The sequence below is a fragment of the Manis javanica genome, chromosome 8, assembly GCF_040802235.1.
Source record: "Manis javanica isolate MJ-LG chromosome 8, MJ_LKY, whole genome shotgun sequence".
Classification (NCBI taxonomy): Eukaryota; Metazoa; Chordata; class Mammalia; order Pholidota; family Manidae; genus Manis; species Manis javanica.
Window position 1 is genome coordinate 100,605,415 of NC_133163.1, and position 24,209 is coordinate 100,629,623.

The following is a 24,209-nucleotide window of genomic DNA, read 5'->3' on the forward strand; positions in this document are numbered from 1 at the left end:
GGGTACATAAAGTAGTGTTTGGAAAACAGTTGAAATTTAAATAAAAAAAAAATTATCTTAGGAACAAATAAGGAATTCCACTTCAGACAATGATGGACTCGGTTATTTTGGACTGGCTCTGCCTCCTGGGAACTAAAGAAACTAACATCTGTTTTAAGGCATCAGAGAGCAACCAAGGCTATGAGAAATTGCAGGAGCAGGATCCAGGAGAACAGGACAAGTTGGGAGAAGTAGACCCACCATTTGGCACTGGTTTTCCCATCAATGTAGGGAGGCAGGCAGGACAACATAAAAAGTAAAATGTTGGGGAGTCTAAATAAATAATAATTATATTTTGGGTGTTTAAAATACAAAAGTAAAATGCATGCAAGAGAAGCACGTAGTCATGAAGGAAATAAATGCAGTTGCAAGTATTCTAAAGGTTCTTACATTGCCTAGGAAGTAGTAAAAATACTAATATATAAGAATAACTACTTTAAATGTATCTTACAGTGTTATTATAAGATTGAAAAATAATGTACAAATAATATGCTAATAAGGAAGAAAGGAAATAATAAAAAATGCTTGATCCAAAGACACATAAGAAAAGGTAATTAAGAAAAAGTGAGATAATAGACTAAACTTAAAAAAAATTACATGCTACTTAAAAAGATACCTTTTAAACATAAGGAAAACTTAAAAGGGAAGAAACAAACTTAGATATACTGAATTCAGAAAAAGCAGATTTTATCAAGGAAAATGAAGAGGTAGGACATTTTATAATGATAAAAGGTTCAATTCACCAAGAAGATACAACAACTCTGTATTTGTATGCACCTATATAATTTCAAAATATATACAGAAATAATTTTGATAGTGTGATATAAATCATCAGATAATAATATTGTTTAGATAACAAGAGTAATGAAGTAAAAAATCAAATACCTTAGCTCTGTAGGAGTGAGAACCCCCTTGAAAATTTATGACTCCATAAGCATCCGTTGGGCTCTGTTCTGTATGCTTTTCCACAGACCATTCTTCTAATGTCTGATTAAAATGGTCACCCAATTTCACATCTGAGTATTTCATGGCAAGACTTGCAGTAAAACAAGCATGTTGCTTGACCAAGCGACCACAAAAACACCTTCAGGGAAAAAATGACATTTTAAAAACACCTTTCAAAAAACTGGTCAGTGAAAAACTGAACTTGAATGAACCAATGAAGAATACGAAAATAATTTGACTCTTTAATTTTAGGATATCAATAAACTACTACCTTTACATAGCACTGAAGTAGTACAAATACATTAGCATTTGATGACACAGTCATCTAAATTTAGTGTAGGACATCTACATAATGAGTTATAGCTGTGTAATAGCACAGTATTCAACAACAGAATCAACCACTAAAAGACACAACAATATGGGTGAATCTCAAAATCATCATGCTGAACCAAAGTAGCCAGTATATAGAATTCAAGAATATGTAAACTAATCTATAGTGATAACAAGGGTGGACTGGGGCCAGGGGCAGAGAAAGGGTTTGCATTCTACCGAGAATCACTTACTGTACCACTATGGAGGAAGCAGGAACCCAATGAAGCCAGGCAGTCTCACTGATTTGATATAAAAAAATCTTAACAGAGTTTGTATAAGACACAGGAGCTAGAGTTTGTGGGGCAGAAAACAAGAGGAGAGACCTACATAGAAGAGTACCAGATATATGCAAACGTATCTCCTTATAGCCTATACAGCCGTAGGCCAAATAACGACTGAAATTCATAAAGGGCAGGGAACAGATAGTTTCCACTAGCCAGAGTGAACAGATTTCATGATACTGAAGGCCTATAATATGGTCCTTAGAACAGTAATTAGAAGGGCTAAATTAGACCTAGACCACATATACCCTGACAAAATGAAGTCTTGAAAGGATCAGACTGATTCAAAGTAACTTAACTGCATGCTCAAATAGGGCCAAAACTCCCTAATGGAATATGACAAAATCCAGCACCCCAAAATACAAAATTCAGTGTGTAGCACCCATCAAAAATTACTAGACATACATAGAGGCAGGAAAATACAACTGAAAAAATCACTAAATGAAGACCCTGAAATTGTACAGAGATCACAGAATTAGCAAAAAAAAAAAAAAAAAAAAAAAGGACATGAAAAAGCTATTTTTATAAATAAGATGTAACTTTAAGAGTATGCTCAGGAAAGTAGAGGAAAAAAGCATGAACATGATGAGGAACTTGCAAAATACTTTTTTTTAATGGCTAACTAAAACATCTATAGATAATATCGGAAATGAAAGTAGGGAGGAATTTACAACTATTAGACACCAGAAAAACAGAAAACCAGTAAACTCGGAAAAAGCAAGAGAATACATCCAAGATGAAACACTGAGAGAAAAGACTGGGAGGAACAAACAGAAAAGAATGTGAGTGACCCGTGGAACAATATCAAGTATCTCATCAATCCCTTCAAGTATGTCTACTTCTCTTCATCATTATAGCCACTGTCTTAATTTAGACTTTCATTTTTTGCCAGAACTACTCCAAACTTTCAAAAGTTTTTTTCCCCCTCCCAATCCAATCTCCTCAAAACGTCAACTGCAAAAGGAGGAAGGGAGGGAGGGAGGAACAGCGGAAAGCGGAGCATGTTACTTCCTTATATAACAGCCTTTTCACATGAAATCAAAACTATGTAACACAGTACACAAAGAGTTTAAATGATCTGGCCTCTACTTAGTTCTCCAGTTTCAGATCTCTCCAACAGCCATCTTACATTCCACACATTTTGCAGTTTCCTAACGGAACCATATTTTCACTGTCAGGCTTTCTCACATCTTGTTCTCTCTGCCTAAAATCCCTTTCCCTCAGTCTTTACCCAACCAATTCACATTCAACTTTAGAACCCTGCTTTGGCAGCTGCACTTGAATATCAAGCAGCCTTTTCTAATCCTTTACAAACTCCCAAGTATAAGGAGTTTACAAACTCTCAAACATAATGGCATGTGAATTTTATCCCACTGTATTCTTACTTACACTTCTAATAGATCAGTTTCATTTTTCAAAATTTATGTAGTGGAGATATGTTCTTAAACTTACCTGACAAGCTGCTGACAAATTTGACATCCTGGAAGACATCTATAAAACAAGGTAAATGTATAACTTAAATGGAAAAAATTTTTTTAGTTTAAACTATGTAAAATCTATATAAAAGTACAAAAGAAAGGAAAATTATATATTGTTTAATTTTATACCTTTATACCTTTATACATTGATTCATACATTCAAATAACTATTTTTTTAATTCACATAGCTTCCATATTTTAAATACAATTAGTGTGACATAAAATTAAGAAATTGTAAGAGGGAAGACGACTGACAGATTTAACCACATAAAAATACAAAATTTCTTCAGGGCAAAAATAAGCCACTGATAAAGTCTAAAGATAAAGTGAGAAAAAATACTTGCAGACAGGTTAGTGTCCCTGATATATAAAGAGCTTTATCAAATCAAAAAAGGAAAACATGAATAGACAATTCACAGTAAAAACATACATATGAAAAGGCATTTGATTAGAAAAGACTTTTTTTAATTCTTTAAGACAGTATTTTAGCAAAAATACAGAGAAAGGTAGTCTCGATTTGTTGGTGGGAATATAAATTGATGTAACTGTTCTCTATAGAGGACAATTTGGCAATACTCATCAAAATGAAATATGTAGACTCCTCAAATTCTAATTCCTATACTAAAAATTTAGGCTAAAAAATAATCTGTAGCATATGTGTGAAATAATTAATGTATAAGGTTATTCACTATAGCATTTTTTTAAAAGGAAAAAAGAACAGAATAGCTAAAACTTCCATCAGTAAGGGACTACTAGAAGAAATTGTTTCAGACATGTAACTAAAAAGGATATAACAATAAAGGACAAAGTGGCTGCTGCCAAGAAACAAACCCAATAGGCTAAACAGTATGTATTTTAAAAGAGAAAAGAAGTAAACATACATCTACTTGGACATGAGAAGACTGTATCTCACTATTTCTGGAAGGTATTCCAAGGAATAGGTTAACACTGGTTTTCTTTAGGAAGGGGAACTTACAGTAAAGGCACGCACAGTGGTAGAAGGAGACTTTCACTTAAAACTGTTGGTACCTTGTAAATTCACATACTAACCTATTCATAAAAGATTAGTTTTACAATTCAACTACTACTGAAAGAAATGATCAGCTGTGTCTGTAAATTATGTCTTGCATGGATTGCTACAACCAAGGTTATTTAATAACAGTATGAGATTTCTTTTAACATATATTGAGCACTTTCATTATTTCAATTGCAAAATGAAATTAATAAAATTAAAGAAAATAAACTCCTTAATAATAATACAACCTATATATTTCTTTAAAGAAAACTATAATTTTCACTTAATGAAAGAACAATATCTTATCTTAGAACTGGCACACTGAACAAAGAAATCTAAATTTTAGTCCCATCTTTATGAATTAAAAAGCTATTTGACCTTAGAAATGTCATTTATCCATACTGGTCAAGAAATGTGATGTTTACATTGTAACAAAACATATCTTTAATAATTAGTAAGCAATTCAAATAAATCATAATAACGATTAGAAGAGACATTAAGGTTGTCTATTATAATGCCTCTGAAATGACATTTTACAGAATTCACATAAAAAAGGAATATTAAAAAACATGGATACGAATGTTTTCTCAATCATAATCTTAGTAGTTTTCTCAATAGTAAAAGAGATACAAATTTAAGATATTCTATTTTCTAGCTATCAGATGATGGAAAATGTTACTCTTGTCAATATTCACCAAAGCAGGTATTCTCATCACTACTGGTTATAATGTATACTGCATTAATTGTTTTGGAAAACTTCTGGCATTGCATATAATAAGGGAAAACTTTAAATATAAAAAGTTTTATTCACTAAGATCATTATGGCCTAATTTTAATTTATAATGGCTAAAAACTGAAAACTCAAATGCCTAATAGTGAATAGGTATACCAATTGTAGTAGTAGCTAACAGAATATTAACTAGCATTCGTACAAAATATCTATAATATGAAAAAACATTTACTATAATATTCTATTAAAAAGCAGATGTAATATTTTACATATAAACTGAATATAGTAATATTTTAAAGCAAAAGCTATGTATGAATATCAAAAATAAACACACCGACATGTTAATAATGACTGTCTTGACATATTGAAACTGAGTACTGAACCAATCTACTCTTTTAAAGTTTTCAGAACTTATCATGTATATTAACATTACTCTTACAACGGAAATTTAAGTGAGAGATATACTCAAAATAGGGAATTTTTTTTTCTGCTGAAGACATATGTTGAATTCAAACAGTAGGTTTATGAAATGTAACAGAAGCTTAGAAAACTCTATTCAACAAATATTGACTGAGTACCCACTCTGAACAATAATGACAGATGCAATAATTCAAAACACACCAGTTAATAAAAAATTATTTGGTTATGTTTTTAGAAGAGCCATACATCAAAAGGAAGTAAAAGTCACAGAAAAGGAAGCTGGATTGAGAAAAAAGTTTGATAGGAGTTGGGAAAGGTAAGAAGATCCAAAAATCTTCTAAGTTCCTTTGCCAATTAATTTTTCCTAAGTGCTTATGAAGAGAGGTGAGCTGTAGGCTAGGAAGTAACTGCATCTTTGATTTGCCCTTTTAAGCTTTCTCCTACTTTCTGTCCTCAGAAAAAAGAAATTCTAGGAAAAAAATGTTTCTTCAGTTAATACCTCAAAAGGTCAACCTTTTCTTTCGTTTTTAGCTAATGTCCTTTACTTAAAATTTTTTTTCTACTGGTAAGTTATTTTAATGACCTGAAAGACAATCAGATACTTGCAGTCTCCAATGCTAGTTTTCCAGCAGGTGCTGATCTATATTTTGGCAAACAAAAGAGCAACTATTAGGTTCATATTGGTTTCTTTGGCTTGAACCATAGCATTGTGTACTCAACAGATGTCCAGTAAACAGATATGCAAACATTTTGTAAGTTCTCAACATCAGTGAATCCACTGAAAAAGAAAGCCTCACTGCCTTGTCTTTGTTATACACCAGTGTGATTTAATGGATTTTAGAGATGGGGCACCCTCTGAAGAAGAGGTTTTATGCTGCAAATGTCATTAAGAACTCCAGAATACTGGTATCTTGCTATTATCTCCTTCCCCCAATCCTAAAAGAAAGTAATTAACAGTAAGCACAAAAATTGGCAGTAACTACAAATAATTAATACTTTGTTTTTAGTAAATAAAAAGCAATATAATTTACATCAAAATTTCTAGAAGAAAACAAAGGTATGCTTACCTGTGAGGGTCTTTGGAACTTGGTATAATATATACACATTCCCTCTTGGTCAAAGTGCTTTCTATCCAGGATTTCTGGGACTAAAACAGAAAGTTTTAAAAGATGGTTTATAAATTAGCCTACTTACAAGGAAATAATGTACTGATACATATTTTTATCACTAGATTATATAAAGAACTAGTTCTATACTACTTAACTTTTTTCAATTTACTAAATATTATGTATTTACTACATGCTTACTGATCGCAGCACACCAAAATTAGAATCACTCCATTTAAGTCCAGTGTGGTGCCGAGCAGATACTGTTGCTTCCAGTAACCAGAGTTTGAGATTTCTACTGTGAGCCAAAAACCGCCAGAGAGATAAGTGTGATTCCTACCTTTTAAAAGCCAATTAAAAGTGGTTGTCAGACTTAACTTTAAAAAAAAAAGAAACCTAACTATATTCTACTTCTAAGATAAATACCTAAAGCATAAGGACATAGAATGGTTAATGGTACAGGGATAGAAAAAGACATGAAACAGATTCTCATCAAAAGAAATATAATAGAAAAAAATAGATACTAAGCATCAATAGCAATAGTGCATGTTATTACATGATTAGAAATGTTTGACTCACCAGATTGCTATTAACGATTTTAAATATACATCACCAAATAGCTTAAACACATAAAGCAAAAAATGGATAATAGGGAGCTAAGACAAACCTAGGATCACAATGAAAGATTAACACACTTCCCTTATTTAATGCCTGAAATTATTTCAAATTTAAAAGATTAAAAAAATTAATTTTTTATATCTCTACTTAGGCTTCTGTCTGAATCCCTAAACTCACTATCCTGCTACTGTTGACTGACTAAAAAGGGATGTGGCATTATATACTAAGATAGGCAAAATTCCATAAATTAGTATTGAGTAGATCTAAGATCTCGGGCTCTACAGAGAGAGAGAGAGAGAGAGAGAGAGAGAGAGAGAGAGAGAGAGAGAGAGAGAGAGAGAGAGAGAGAGTGTGTGTGTGTGTGTGTGTAGATAGACATATATAGATCACTAGGACTGCATAAAAAGGAAGAGCTTATATTCCAAAAGGAAACCTCTAGGAGGAGTGATATTCTAGGCAAAATTATGAAGGATGAAGTTTTGCAGGTTCCTCTCAGCTCTTTCAGGTACCCTAATCATAAACCTTAGAGTTCATCCCCCAGAGTCCTCTAATTCCGGTTCCAAAATTCTGTCTCTCCATTCAAAATGTCCATTTCCTAGGTCAATAGTTCTCCTTTAAGTAGGAGCAAATGACAAATGATCCCTGATAATAAAAAATCCTAAAAATCACAAAATGCCTGCTGGAACTTAGGGCCCTTCATCAGCAAAATGCTCTTATACCCTAAAGCTCATTTAGCATAGCCCCTCCACCGCCTTCTTATTCTATAAAATCTGGTATTCCTTTTAAGATTTTGCTTCCCCTACATCCCTCTCAGGAAAAAATAAGGTAGGAATCTTTCTTGCCTCTTTGTACTAGTACTCATGTTTAACATCTAGAATATACCTGGCAAACCCAACCCTGATTCAATCCAATTCCCAGCTTCTACCCATATACTGCCAATGTACTATTAACATGACTTAAGAAAAGCAAAACAATGTCCTCTGGTTTCACTTTAAAACCCTGACCACAAACCTCAAACGCCCCTTAATGATACCCAACAATCACACTATATTTTCCTGGACCATTTTCTCACTCTCCTGTAGGATTTCACATATCTCCCCCTCAAACCTCCAACCCTCCTTCCCCATTCTCATTCTCAACTGATAACCTTACATTCCATTTCACTGAAAAAACTGAAGCAACAAGAAAACTTCTACAAACTTCTATTCCATGTATCCACCAATGATTATCTAGTCCCATACATTCTTCCTTCCCTCCTGTGAACATGTGCACTCCTATACAAATCCAACCACTCCTCCTGTGCCCTAAATCCCACATCCTTCACTAACTAAAGCACACTCTCCACCAATGCTCCCTTAATTTTTCCCTTCTTTACTAATTCATTCCTATCAGCATGCAATACCCAATTATTCTTTCCATTAAAGAAAACAAAACACAACAAACTTTGACTCCACTTCCCTCTCAAGCCAACACTCTGTTTTCATATCCACCTACAGTAAAGACCTTTAGAAAAAGATATTTCCCTCTTTTCTTCTCTTCCCAAAACCCACTAGTCAGGCTTTAAAGCCAACCACTCTCTTGAAGTAAGTACCAAACAAAATGACCAATAATGTTCTCTAAATCCAAAGGTCAATTTTTAGGACTCAACTCCATTGATACATCAGCAGCATTTAACAAAGTTGATCATTCTCATCTTCTTTAAAAATCTTCATCACTTAGTGTGGTTTTCTTCCCTTCACTGGCCATTCCATTTATCTCCTTGTTGATTCCTTCTCTTCTCCCCAGTTTCTGGACTACTTCTTTCCAACTATATTCACTCAGACCTTGAATTTCTTTTTTCCAATTATATTCACTCTTTTAGTGCTCCCGCCTAGTTTACCATCAATAAAGTTGGATGACTCCCAAATTTATATCTCCATGCCAGATCCTTCCCTGACCTTCTTGCTCATATATCCAACTACCTAACCCACAGCTTCACTTTGATGTCTAACAATCATCTTAAACTTCACAGGGCCAAAATCGATCTTTCACCCAAACACTCATTTCTCATGCAGTTTTCCCCATATCAGTAAATGGCAACTCTATTCTTCCAGTTCTATTCTTTTTTTAGGCAAAAATCTTGGTGACATCTTGATTTCCCCCTCTTATACACTTCCTATGTAATTCCATGAGCAAAATATGTCAGCTTGCTTTGAAAACACATTCAGAACCCAACCACTTCTTATACTTCTACTGCTACTATTTTGATCCAAGCTATCATCACCTCTTGCCTGGCTTACTGCAGAAGCCACTCATGCCACCCTTGCCACCTTACAGTCTATTCCTCAAGAGAGATAAAATAATCCTTTTAAAATACATCATATGTCACTTCTCTGCTCAGAGCTCTCCAACACCTTCACATTTTACTTAGGACTTTTATAAAAGCCCAAATCCTTACAATAACCTTTAAGGTCCTAGTGCTCTAAATCTCTGCATCCTGCATCACTTGCATTCTATCACCTCCTTCAGGTCTTTGAACAAATGTCCCCTTCTCAGTGAGCCTTACGCTATTTAAAAATGCAATCCCCATCCTCCCTACTCCCTCATGCAATGAAAGAGCTATGGAACAGTACCCAGGATCACATTTAGAGCACTACCCTGAGAATGAGAGATCTGGCCATGCAGTTAAACTGCTGGTGTATTTTTTTATACTGGCCTCTTACCCCACTCCACAATCATATATACCAAAACTAGGCAGAGCATCTGTAAGTGAAAAGACATTTATTCATGTTACTTCTGCTTGTACCGTGAAAAAAATATCATTTGGTCGTGCTGCTCTGACATGTGATGTGAGGTTGAATTTCTACTCAAATCAACCTAACCTACTGCTAAAATTTTCATTATGCTCTTATTATTTAAAAAACACAGGATTTAGGTATAGCACTGAAATTATACTATGATTTGTCATTTAAAAAGTTGTTTTTCTCTATTAGAAAATCAGAACTAGTTTGTTCAAAACAAAAACGCAGACTAATGATTGTACTTATTGCTATATTCTTACTGGTTGGTCATTTATTATTGAAATTCAGATAAAAATAGTATAAAGCAAGACAAAGCTTTGTTTGTAATTTCTCCCGTGAGCTATTCAGAAACAACTCATAATGAATGACTGCAGCTCAGTGCTGTTACACTATGGTACTGAAGTCCACCAAAATCAGATACTAGAACTAGACATTTAACATATTCAAATAACATACTGGAATAATGGAAATATACATGCACTGAGAAGCACCCAGATGGTTTTAGTATCAATTATATAAAGTTTTATTTAAATCATTTGCAGTTCATAAGCATATACCTAAAGTCTACCATGTGAATGAAAGATGGGCAAAGGTGGACACGGCATGAACAATTTTGTTAATTAAGAATACAGTGGAACTCTTTAAGGAGTTGTGTTAAACAAACTCTTTACAAAATAGGAAGATGTTTTGGGGAGGACTTAGGAATATATGGGAGTAGATAAATGCTATAAAATGCAACCTTGTGCAATTTACATCCTCTTTTTTTCTCCTCCCTTTTTTGATAGGACAATTAGGCAACATACCAGCAAGGAGAGAGCAGACTTAACATTATCAGCCAATGTGACCTGATGGAATTTATAGAATACTCCACCTGACGGTGGTATATATTCATATTATAAGACTTATGTCCAGATAATATAAAGAACTCTGAAAACTCAACAGATAAAAAAACACAGTCCAATTAGCCAACAGGCAAAAGTCATGGAGAGACATTTCACCAAAGAGGATATACTCATTTTACTGAAATATGCTTATTTTACCAAATAAGCATATGAAAAGATGCTCAACTTCATTGGCCCTTAGGGAAATGCAAATTAAAAATTACAGTGAGATACCATTTCACTACCACTAGAAGGGCTATAAGCAAAGGCTAACAATACCAAGTATTGGCAAGAATAAACTGGAACACTCATGTTTTCCCAGGAGGAATGTAGAATGGTTCAAACATTTGGGAGGGAAAAGCTTGGTCATTTATTAAAAAGTTAAACATAAACTTATATATGACCCAGCAATTCCACTCTTAAGTATTTTCCTTAGAAAAATGAAAATATGTCCACACAGGCTTGTACTTGTATGTTTCTAAAAGCATCAAAATAGCTAAATAGTAAAATATTCACACAACAGTACACAATTTAGCAATAAAGAATAACAAGTTAAGGATAATTTACAACATTGCTGGACCTCAAAAACATTATGCTAAGTGGATAAAGCCAGGCACACAAGACTATATAAATCCATTTATGTGAAATTTCTAGAAAAGGCAAAACTACAGAACAGTAAGTTTAGTAACTGCCTGGGGCTGAGAGTAGGAGCAGAGAGAAACTGCTAATAAGTACAAGGAAATCTGTGAAGAGATAGAAGTGTTCTAAAACTGGATTGTGGTGGTTATAAAAGAAAATAAACGTATTAATAACAATCAAATCTGTACACTTTTAAATAGTAAATTTTACAGTATGTGCATTATACCACATAAAAGCTGTTTAAAAGGTAAGAGGATTGTTGGGAGCCAGGATGGCGGCGTGAGTAGAGCAGTGGAAATCTCCTCCCAAAAACACATAGAGCTATGAAAATATAACAAAGAAAAATCTTCCTAAAATAGAGACCACAGGACACAGGACAACATCCAGACCACATCCACACCTGCAAGAACCCAGCGCCTTGCGAAGGGGGTAAGATACAAGCCCCGGCCCGGCGGGACCCGAGCGCCCCTCCCCCCGGCTCCCGGCGGGTGGAAAGAAACCGGAGCGGTTTTTTTTTTTGGCGAGCGCTTTTTGGAAGCCTTAAAGGGACGGGCCCCCGTTGCTAGGGAGGCAGGGTGGCGGGACCGGTGAGCAGGTGCTTGGGACCGGCACCTGAGGACAAAGAATATCCCGCGTTTCTCCCTGTGGGACCGGCGAGCGGGTGCCTGAGACCGGTGCCCGAGGACAGAGGAAATCGCGCGTTTTTCCCCTTTTTTTTTCTCTTTTTGGCGAGCGCTTTTTGGAAGCCTTAAAGGGACAGGGACCCCCGTGCTAGGGAGGCAGGGTGGCGGGACTGGTGAGCGGGTGCCTGGGACCGGCGCCTGAGGACAAAGAATATCCCACGTTTTTCCCTGCGGGACCGGTGGGCGGGTGCCTAAGACCGGCACTTGAGGACAGAGGAAGTCGCGCGTTTTTTCCCCTTTTTTTTTTCTCTTTTCTGTGAGTGCTTTTTGGAAGCCTAAAAGGGACAGGGACCCCGGTGCTAGGGAGGCAGGGTGGCGGGACTGGTGAGCGGGTGCCTGGGACTAGTGCCTGAGGACAAAGAATATCGAGCGTTCCTTCCCTGCGGGACCGGTGGGTGGGTGCTTTTTGGAAGCCTTGAAAGGACAGGGACCCTGGTGCTAGGTAGACAGGGCAGCAGGACTAGTGAGCGGGTGCCTGGGACTGGCACCTGAGGACAAAAAAAAAGAAAAAAAAAATCGCTTGTTTTTTCCTTTTTTTTTTTTTTTTCTTTCTTTCTGTTCCCTCTCTCATTGTTGCTGTTGTTTTGGTTTGGAGAGTGCTTTTTGGAAGTCTTAAAGGGGCAGGACAGGTCACTTAGACCAGAGGCAGGGAATCTGGGGATCTCTGGGCACTCTAACTCCCTGGGCAGCAGGGAGCACAGAGACCCCTTACGGAGATAAATAGCCTCCTGGCCGCTCCCCCTCCAACGGGGCTCCACCATTTTGGAGGAACAGCCCCAGCCAGGCCAAGCCCACAGCAACAGCGGAGATAAACCCCAAAGCAACTGGGCAGGAAGCAGAAGCCCTGTCTGCGCACAGCTGCCCAGCACAAGCAACTAGAGGTCGCTATTCTCCCAGGAAAAGGCTACAAACCAACAAGAAGGGAAGCTCTTCCAGCGGTCACTTGTACCAGCTCTGCAAACTATATCTATCACCATGAAAAGGCAAAACTACAGGCAGACAAAGATCACAGAGACAACACCTGAGGAGACAGACCTAACTAGTCCTCCTGAAAAAGAATTCAAAATAAAAATCATGAACATGCTGACAGAGATGCAGAGAAAAATGCAAGAGCACTGGGATGAGATGCAGAGAAAAATGCAAGAGCAGTGGGATGAAGTCCGGAGGGAGATCACAGATGTCAGGAAGGAGATCACAAAAGTGAAACAATCCCTGGAAGGATTTATAAGCAGAATGGATAAGATGCAAGAGGCCATTGAAGGAATAGAAGCCAGAGAACAGGAACGTATAGAAGCTGACATAGAGAGAGATAAAAGGATCTCCAGGAATGAAACAACACTAAGAGAAATATGTGACCAATACAAAAGGAATAATATTCGTATTACAGGGATACCAGAAGAGGAAGAAAGAGGAAAAGGGATAGAAAGTCTCTTTGAAGAAATAATTGCTGAAAACTTCCCCAAACTGGGGGAGGAAATAATCGAACAGACCATGGAATTACACAGAACCCCCAACAGAAAGGATCCAAGGAGGACAACACCAAGACACATAGTAATTAAAATGGCAAGGATCAAGGACAAGGAAAGAGTTTTAAAGGCAGCTAGAGAGAAAAAGGTCACCTATAAAGGAAAACCCATCAGGCTAACATCAGACTTCTCAACAGAAACCCTACAGGCCAGAAGAGAATGGCATGATATACTTAATGCAATGAAACAGAAGGGCCTTGAACCAAGGATACTGTATCCAGCATGACTATCATTTAAATATGATGGTGGGATTAAACAATTCCCAGACAAGCAAAAGCTGAGGGAATTTGCCTCCCACAAACCACCTCTACAGGGCATCCTACAGGGACTGCTCTAGATGGGAGCACCCCTAAAAAGAGCACAGAACAAAACACCCAACATATGAAGAATGGAGGAGGAGGAATAAGAAGGGAGAGAAGAAAAGAATCTCCACACAGTGTATAGAACAGCTCAATAAGCGAGCTAAGTTAGGCAGTAAGATACTAAAGAGGCTAACCTTGAACCTTTGGTAACCACGAATCTACAGCCTGCAATGGCAATAAGTACATATCTCTCAATAGTCACCCTAAATGTAAATGGACTTAATGCACCAATCAAAAGACACAGAGTAATAGAATGGGTAAAAAAGCAAGACCCATCTATATGCTGCTTACAAGAAACTCACCTTAAACCCAAAGATAAGCATAGACTAAAAGTCAAGGGATGGAAAAACATATTTCAGGCAAACAACAGTGAGAAGAAAGCAGGGGTTGCAGTACTAATATCAGACAAAATAGACTTCAAAACAAAGAAAGTAACAAGAGATAAAGAAGGCGACTACATAATGATAAAGGGCTCAGTCCAACAAGAGGATATAAGCATTCTAAATATATATGCACCCAATACAGGAGCACCAGCATATGTGAAGCAAATACTAACAGAACTAAAGAGGGAAATACACTGCAATGCATTCATTGTAGGAGACTTCAACACACCACACACCCCAAAGGATAGATCCACCGGGCAGAAAATAAGTAAAGACACACAGGCACTGAACAACACACTAGAACAGATGGACCTAACAGACATCTATAGAACTCTACATCCAAAAGCAACAGGATATACATTCTTCTCAAGTGCACATGGAACATTCTCCAGAATAGACCACATACTAGCTCACAAAAAGAGCCTCAGTAAATTCCAAAATATTGAAATTCTACCAACCAATTTTTCAGACCACAAAGGTATGAAAGTAGAAATAAATTCTACAAAGAAAACAAAAAGGCTCACAAACACATGGAGGCTTAACAACATGCTACTAAATAATCAATGGATCAATGAACAAATCAAAATAGACATCAAGGAATATATAGAAACAAATGACAACAACAACACTAAGCCCCAACTTCTGTGGGATGCAGCGAAAGCAGTCTTAAGAGGAAAGTATATAGCAATCCAGGCACACTTGAAGAAGGAAGAACAATCCCAAATGAATAGTCTAACATCACAATTATTAAAACTGGAAAAAGAAGAACAAAGGAGGCCTAAAGTCAGCAGAAGGAGGGACATAATAAAGATCAGAGAAGAAATAAACAAAATTGAGAAGAATAAAACAATAGCAAAAATCAACGAAACCAAGAGCTGGTTCTTTGAGAAAATAAACAAAATAGATAAGCCTCTAGCCCAACTTATTAAGAGAAAAAGAGAGTCAACACAAATCAACATAATCAGAAATGAGAATGGAAAAATCACGACAGACTCCACAGAAATACAAAGAATTATTAAAGACTACTATGAAAACCTATATGCCAACAAGCTGGAAAACCTAGAAGAAATGGACAACTTCCTAGAAAAATACAACCTCCCAAGACTGACCAAGGAAGAAACACAAAAGTTAAACAAACCAATTACAAGCAAAGAAATTGAAACAGTAATCAAAAAACTACCCAAGAACAAAACCCCGGGGCCGGACGGATTTACCTCAGAATTTTATCAGACACACAGACAAGACATAATACCCATTCTCCTTAAAGTGTTCCACAAAATAGAAGAAGAGGGAATACTCCCAAACTCATTCTATGAGGCCAACATCACCCTAATACCAAAACCAGGCAAAGACCCCACCAAAAAAGAAAATTACAGACCAATATCCCTGATGAATGTAGATGCAAAAATACTCAACAAAATATTAGCAAACAGAATTCAACAGTATATCAAAAGGATCATACACCATGACCAAGTGGGGTTCATCCCAGGGATGCAAGGATGGTACAACATTCAAAAATCCATCAACATCATCCACCACATCAACAAAAAGAAAGACAAAAACCACATGATCATCTCCATAGATGCTGAAAAAGCATTTGACAAAATTCAACATCCATTCATGATAAAAACTCTCAGCAAAATGGGAATAGAGGGCAAGTACCTCAACATAATAAAGGCCATATATGATAAACCCACAACCAGCATTATACTGAACAGCGAGAAGCTGAAAGCATTTCCTCTGAGATCGGGAACCAGACAGGGATGCCCGCTCTCCCCACTGTTATTTAACATAGTACTGGAGGTCCTAGCCACGGCAATCAGACAAAACAAAGAAATACAAGGAATCCAGATTGGTAAAGAAGAAGTTAAACTGTCACTATTTGCAGATGATATGATACTGTACATAAAAAAACCCTAAAGACTCCACTCCAAAACTACTAGAACTGATATCAGAATACAGCAAAGTTGCAGGATACAAAATTAACACACAGAAATCTGTAGCTTTCCTATACACTAACAACGAATCAATAGAAAGAGAAATCAGGAAAACAATTCCATTCACCATTGCATCAAAAAGAATAAAATACCTAGGAATAAACCTAACCAAAGAAGTGAAAGACTTATACTCTGAAAACTACAAGTCACTCTTAAGAGAAATTAAAGGGGACACTAATAAATGGAAACTCATCCCATGCTCATGGCTAGGAAGAATTAATATCGTCAAAATGGCCATCCTGCCCAAAGCAATATACAGATTTGATGCAATCCCTCTCAAATTACCAGCAACATTCTTCAATGAATTGGAACAAATAATTCAAAAATTCATATGGAAACACCAAAGACCCCGAATAGCCAAAGCAATCCTGAAAAAGAAGAATAAAGTAGGGGGGATCTCACTCCCCAACTTCAAGCTCTACTACAAAGCCATAGTTATCAAGACAATTTGGTACTGGCACAAGAACAGAGCCACAGACCAGTGGAACAGATTAGAGACCCCAGAAATTAACCCAAACATATATGGTCAATTAATATTTGATAAAGGAGCCATGGACATACAATGGCAAAATGACAGTCTCTTCAACAGATGGTGCTGGCAAAATTGGCCAGCTACATGTAGGAGAATGAAACTTGACCATTGTCTAACCCCATATACAAAGGTAAACTCAAAATGGATCAAAGACCTGAATGTAAGTCATGAAACCATTAAACTCTTGGAAAAAAACATAGGCAAAAACCTCTTAGACATAAACATGAGTGATCTCTTCTTGAACATATCTCCCCGGGCAAGGAAAACAACAGCAAAAATGAGCAAGTGGGACTACATTAAGCTGAAAAGCTTCTGTACAGTGAAAGACACCATCAATAGAACAGAAAGGAACCCTACAGTATGGGAGAATATATTTGAAAATGACACATCCGATAAAGGCTTGACGTCCAGAATATATAAAGAGCTCACACGCCTCAACAAACATAAAACAAATAACCCAATTAAAAAATGGGCAGAGGAACTGAACAGACAGTTCTCCAAAAAAGAAATACAGATGGCCAAGAGACACATGAAAAGATGCTCCACATCGCTAATTATCAGAGAAATGCAAATTAAAACAACCATGAGGTATCACCTCACACCAGTAAGGATAGCTGCCATCCAAAAGACAAACAACAACAAATGTTGGCGAGGCTGTGGAGAAAGGGGAACCCTCCTACACTGCTGGTGGGAATGTAAATTAGTTCAACCATTGTGGAAAGCAGTATGGAGGTGCATCAAAATGCTCAAAACAGACCTACCATTTGACCCAGGAATTCCACTCCTAGGAATTTACCCTAAGAACGCAGCAATCAAGTTTGAGAAAGACAGATGCACTCCTATGTTTATCGCAGCACTATTTACAATAGCCAAGAATTGGAAGCAACCTAAATGTCCATCGGTAGATGAATGGATAAAGAAGATGTGGTACATATACACAATGGAATACAACTCAGCCATAAGAAGTGGAAAAATCCAACCATTTGCAGCAACATGGATGGAGCTGGAGAGTATTATGCTCAGTGAAATAAGCCAAGTGGAGAAAGAAAAATACCAAATGATTTCACTCATCTGAGGAGTATAGGAACAAAGGAAAAACTGAAGGAACAAAACAGCAGCAGAATTACAGAACCCAAAAATGGACTAACAGGTACCAAAGGGAAAGGAACTGGGGAGGATGGGTGGGCAGGGAGGGATACGGGGGGGGGAAGAAGAAGGGGGGTATTAAGATTAGCATGCATGGGGGATGGGAGAAAGGGGAGGGTGGGCTGCACAACACACAGAGGACAAGTAGTGACTCTACAACATTTTGCTAAGCTGATGGACAGTAACGGTAATGTGGTTGTTAGGGGGGACCTGATATAGGGGAGAGCATAGTAAACATAGTATTCTTCATGTAAGTGTAGATTAAAAATTTAAAAAAAAAAAAAAAAAAGAAAGAAAGAAAGAAAAGGGGGATTACTCCTTAACAGGATAAAACTATTGGTAAATCAAAGATCAACGCATGCTTTAAATATCCTTAATGTTGATCACTTAAAGGGTGTCAGATTATCAGCTATGGAGGTACTCTTTTCTGATAATATTCCTTTCTCTTAATTAAAAAAAAAAAAAAAAAAAGCAGTTACTGTGTGCTGACCTCCAATGAGTTCTGCACAGTGGTATAGAGGGCATGTCAAAGTGTGGGCAAAGGGTCTGTTTGTTTCTATGCAGAAGATCAAGGCCTAGCTTGGATTCCCAGAAAATGAACTAAGATACGATATGAGGAGGAGCTTCCGGCATCAGCACTCTCTGGAGGACTTGTGCCGGGGGATGATCATCAAAAAGCCTCTACAGGGATCCGGACGATGCTGCGGTTGTGGCTGCATCCAGCCCACCGTTTCCTGGACTTGCCATAGGAATGAGGAGGGAGATGTCTAGGCTGGCATGTGCATACAGTGAGACAACGAATTTGACCGGATCTGTACTGTTGGAACTCAACCAGGAGTTGGGAGGGGTGCAAGTTGTAGCACTCCAAAATCTCATGACTATAGACTATCTATGGTTAAAAGAACATACGGGATGTGAACAGATCCCAGAAATGGGCTGCTTTAATTTGTCTGATGGTTCAAGTACAGTTGGACAATATCCATCATATCATAGATAAATTTTCACAAATGCCTAGGGTGCCTAAATGGTTTTCTTGGCTTCACTGGAGATGGATGGTAATTATAGATTTGCTTTGTTTATGTCACCGTATTCCTATTATGTTAATATGTGTGTGCAAATTAGTTAGTAGTTTAAAACCTATACATACTTAAGGTACTATACAAGAAGATATGTCAAAGAAATAATCAATCCTCCCATGTTTCCTTCATATGCTACATCTATAGCTTTTCTTCTTCCTTCCTAATTACAACCCTTAAATAGAATTCGTGCCTCATATCGAATTTACCGAGTATCATAATTCCTCCAGGTGGTAAAGATACCTCGAGACAAGTGCTGGGCATAGAAGCCACAAGGCATAAATCTGCAAAGAAGTAAAATAAGCTAACCTTTGCAAACAATATGGCTTCTCTCTCACTTACCAACTTTACATTTCCCTGTATGGCCCCGGAAGATGATTGGTTAGCCAGAGACGGGTAAGATTCCTCAAGGGAGGAACAACCTAAGACAGGCACAGTCGCAGGGGGGCCATCAGGTGAGAATTTGGGGGTCAACAGAGGTGAGGCTCAGAACCTCACCCCCCCTGCTTTGAGAGAAATCTTCTGCATCCGTGGATGTCTTGCTGCCCTTGTCTAGCCTGGATTAATACTTAGTCCATAGGCACACACCTGATCATCTGATCATCTACATTTGCCTTCTTACAGCACTAAACTATGTTTTCTACCTACCACTTCAGCATTTTATTAAAAATAAAAATAAAAATAACAATAGGAGAAATGTGGGATCAACATATAAATCAAGTACAAAAATCAAACGAATATTCATATTTGACCTGATTGTTTATAGGTCATATTGCATGATCAAAACCGAAAATTTCTGTGATGACTGCCCTTGTACTGTTCACCATGTAAGAATTTGTTCACCATGTAAGAACTTGTTCGTTATGCTTCAGAAGATTGGAGACTGACGAGAATTAGGCTTGAGATGGATTAATGATTGTACATTGAGCGTTGACCCCCCTATACTGAATTTTATTGTTGTTAACAACCATTTGATCAATAAATATGAGAGATGCCCTCTCAAAAAAAAAAAAAAAAAAAGGTAAGAGGATTGTTGAGAGACATGTAAAACAGAGGTCAATGTAAGTTTAATCAAGAGTTCTACATAGAGAAAAAGGAAAGAATGGCAAAGGCAATATTTAAAGAGATGATAAGAATTTCCCAAAACTGATGAAAAACACCAATTCAGAGATTCTGAAAACTGAATTCTCAAGCAGAATTTTTAAAAAGAAACCCACATCTAGATATGTATTAGTGAAACTTCACAACAGGAAGATAAAAAAAACTTAAATACAGTTAATTTAGGTCAGAAGTAGAACATTCCAAGTTACATTACATTACAGTTACAAGTTTATACTTACAAAACACCTTGAGCCATATCTTTTCAAATGTAAATTCCCTGAGGGTTGTTTTTAAATTGCTTTGTACAACAAACGAAGGTTAAAGGAGTACGAAGCCCACAAGAGGAATCTTCTTAGGTCAACAACTAGAGACAGACTCCCACGATACCATAGGTCACTTGGCACAGACCTTAGAAAAACAGATCAGGGAATCACAGGCTGCTGGCAGCATCAACTCTTCCTCTTTGGTGGGAGCCCTTCAATCAACCATGCAGCAGACAGCTCAAGTGCAAAGTGACAAGATACACACTGAACAGGTACAGGATCTGGCCCTTGCCTCATGCCTCAAAAACCAGTTATCTCTTGTACAACCTCATAGGCAATGATGCTCCCAAAGTCCCACAAGGGGACCAGTTACAGGAGTCACTGCACACAGAGAAAACCAAAACTCTGACTTCTCTACTGCTAGACATTTATAGTTTACCAATCCACATTTAAAAAGTTGCCTAAAAGCATTGTTGACATTGTATCTTTTGTAAACTTTTGCCCAAAGTGCATGTAACAATAATAGATCAATTAATTAGTAGATACAGAATTTGTCAGGTACTGTTTTAAATGTATTATACATTATCAACTCATTCTATGCTCATAGTAATCCTATGAATTGAGTTACTATCAGTATTCCCACCCTGCTGATGCAGAGACTTAAACCTAGAAGTTAGGGAATTGTGCAAAATCACACAGCTAATAGTTTCCCTATTTCTGATTCTACTGACAAAGCCTCTACTAAGAAAAATTTGAGATGAGCATTTCAAAATCATTGATGATATGCTTTTAAAAAGCCACCTTTTAAATATCTTCTTTGAAAACTAACGAGTAGATATATTAATTACTTTCAAAAAGGAAATTCCTATGTGATCACTATGTATGTATTTTCTGATGATGGAAAAAAACAGAAAGAACAGAATGGCTAACAAGCTTCCCCTAGAAGTTATTGCTAATTACTAACTACTGCTAACCAGTATTAGCTTTTCTCCTTTTCTTTTTCCTATTCTGCTCCTCAGCAATAGCCTGCCTGAAGCAACCCTTATTCAAACCCGGGTGGGGACAGAGATGGAGGAATTAGATCAATAGATTTCAAAATGATTGCTCTACAACAATGAACTAATACTCCAGTTAACTCTAAATGCTGGCTTCCAAAACTCTGGATATTAATTGAAATATTCCTAAAAATGAATCTCAAGTATACACTTTTCACAGCATATGCCATCCTGCAACATGTAAAGAAAAGCATTTTCACTGACATTTTAAGAGATAGTTATATTAAGGGGAAAAAATGAATCCCAAGTAGCATTTAACATAAAAAATGACCAGAAATCTCTATGGGAAGATTAATCTGGCAGGGAGACAAGTAAAAGCTAGAGCCATCACAATTTTGAGGGAGGGGCAATGGGAGTCTGAACTAGTAAAGGAATGGATACAACAGATGTATATTCCTAATCCTTTACTTTAGCATGATGCCTTACAAAAAATAAACACTATACATTAGATATAGTCCTGGTTTTTCATCCTTTCTTCAAATTCACCTCTACAATTATTTTCCAACAACATGTGCAACTTATCAGGGTATAAATGAACACTTTTCCCTTAAACTGATACTTCCTTCAATTTCCCCACTTAGAAAAGCAGGGCTATACTCTAAATGTCAGGGGGAGGGGGGACAGGTAGGCAAATTTTATCTATGAAGGGCCAGATGATTAAATATTTTAGGCTTTCTGGACCACATACCATCTATTCCCTGTTTTATTTCTCAACCCTTAAAAAATGTAAGAACCATTCCTAGCTCAAGGCATACAAAATAGGTTTTAGCCAGGTATGGCCCACATGGCATAGTCTGCTAACCGAAATCTGACAAAAGAATGGGTCTTGTATGTTCCCACTGGGTCAATTCAATTCAACAAGCACGTGCCAAGCCCATCAATTCTTCCCCTATACTGCTGCTTTTTTGGACTCTAACATCCCTTCTACTGAGTTCTACTGTCCTAGCACATCCTTGTATTAAGAGTTGCTTTTCAACGAGGGAGAAAAAAAGTTTTAGATGCACATATTCGAGTTATTTTTCCTGCAGGAATTTCAACAGAAAAAGCATTTAAATAAACAATATGGATGTAACCAAAAACCTAAACAATACTGAGCAAAAAATTCAGTATTTGAGTACATATATCTAGCTTTTTTCCAGAAATAATGGTCTTTTTTCTAGTCCCACTAACCTTAGACACTTTAGTTACCTTTAGCACTCATTTTTGTATTTTATAAAAGATGAAACTACTCAAAAACAGTAGTGCACATCTTGTTCACATGCTGGTTTCCTTTTATCATTCATTTTAAAAATAAATATAAATAAACAGCTAGTACTATTCCTTCACAATCTCAAGCCTTTCATGTAAGTTTTTAACTGGCAAATCCAATCAAAACTTTACTAAAAATGTTTGCCAACAGGCACTTATATCATGTCACTTTGATACTCACAATTTCTACCAAATTCTGTGCCTACAAGGACATACAGTGACATTAGCATATTTTAAGACTATCTCCTACAGTTTCCCCACCTTAATTATTCATCAATATTATTTATTTCAAGGGCTTACTGCCTCTCAATTCCATTTGTGTAATCATCAAATATATTCTCCCCACACACAGCATTCTTGCTGTTTAAGGCCTTCTTCATTTTATTACATTAGGTACTGGCTTCACTACCTGATAGTCACATACCCCAGCTGATAGTTGTAAATCCGTCCCATGATGGGTTTCTGCAATTTCTGAAATTCTGCATTTCTGCTCTGTCATCAGTTACCCAATCAAATGTGTTCTGGATTATAAATACATACATAAACTCCTATTTTTCTACTTCACTTCTTTTGCTAGGCTGCATTACTGAATTTTACCAAGAGGTGGCACACTATAAACACAAAACTGGTAATTCCTAAACTTAAATGTTCTAAAGTAAAAACCAGCTATTATCACAGAATGTTAGCACAAGAAGGAAACTTAAAAGATCATGTAGTAATCTTCAGTGGTTAAAGAGCAAATTTTGCAGTCAGATTAACCAGTTAGAATTTTAGCTTTGTTGCTTTCTATCTATACAACCTTAAGCAAGTTTCTGTACTTCTGTTTCCTTACCTGTAAAATAAGTTAATAACAGTACCTACCTCACAATGTTGCTCTGAAGATTAAACAAAATGATGCATGCAAGGTGTTTTAACATTATACCTGGCACATAGTCAAATCTCAACAATGCTTAAAAACTCCATAAATTACAAATTCTTATCTCAGCAATAAGGGGATCATACACTATAAATAAACCCTCTAATCATATCTTATTCATCAACTGTATCAATGCCAGCACATTCTTTCTGGGTAGATGCTGATGGCAAAAATTGGGGGGATGAGGGATGGAGTAAATATTACTTTAAAAATTCTACCTCAAGGTAACGTGTGGAAATCAACCCATTTTTACAATGACAAACACTCCATGACCCTCTTAACATTGGAAAGGAGCCTCCCATAGATAACAACCATAAACTCTGGACTAACTAAAAATAAAAACAACTACTTAAAGGCACTGAAGAGTAACAAAAAGCAGGCAGAAACTGGATGGAGTCTATACATGGAATAAAGGAGCAGCACTGACTGAGTTTAACATCTTTTAAGGCTTGTTGTCTCCATACCTATTGAGGAACTGAAACTCCATTAGAAATCCCTATCTTACTGGCTTGAAGAATACTAAATTCAAGGTGATAAAAGCAGCTGAAAAGTGGTGGGAAAAACCTGCGAAGGAGAGAGTCACAGAAAGGGAGCCCTAAATGCTGCATATTAAACAG

At 36.8% G+C, this 24,209-nt stretch overlaps 1 protein-coding gene across 3 annotated transcripts in view; it reads right to left on the reverse strand.

Moving 5' to 3' along the window:
- Positions 1-24,209, reverse strand: part of TRPM7 (transient receptor potential cation channel subfamily M member 7) — a 133,217-nt gene that overhangs the window by 83,894 nt on the left and 25,114 nt on the right. For all 3 annotated transcript variants that reach the window (XR_005062048.2, XM_037021067.2, XM_073211842.1), the window contains exons 2-4: positions 6,348-6,427; positions 3,090-3,128; positions 925-1,123 (exon numbers count right to left, since the gene is read on the reverse strand). Coding sequence is in view for 2 of the 3 variants with exons in the window: in XM_037021067.2 (XP_036876962.1) it covers positions 925-1,123; positions 3,090-3,128; positions 6,348-6,427 (318 nt within the window). In the remaining variant the exon portion in view is untranslated. The remainder of the gene's footprint in view (positions 1-924; positions 1,124-3,089; positions 3,129-6,347; positions 6,428-24,209) is intronic.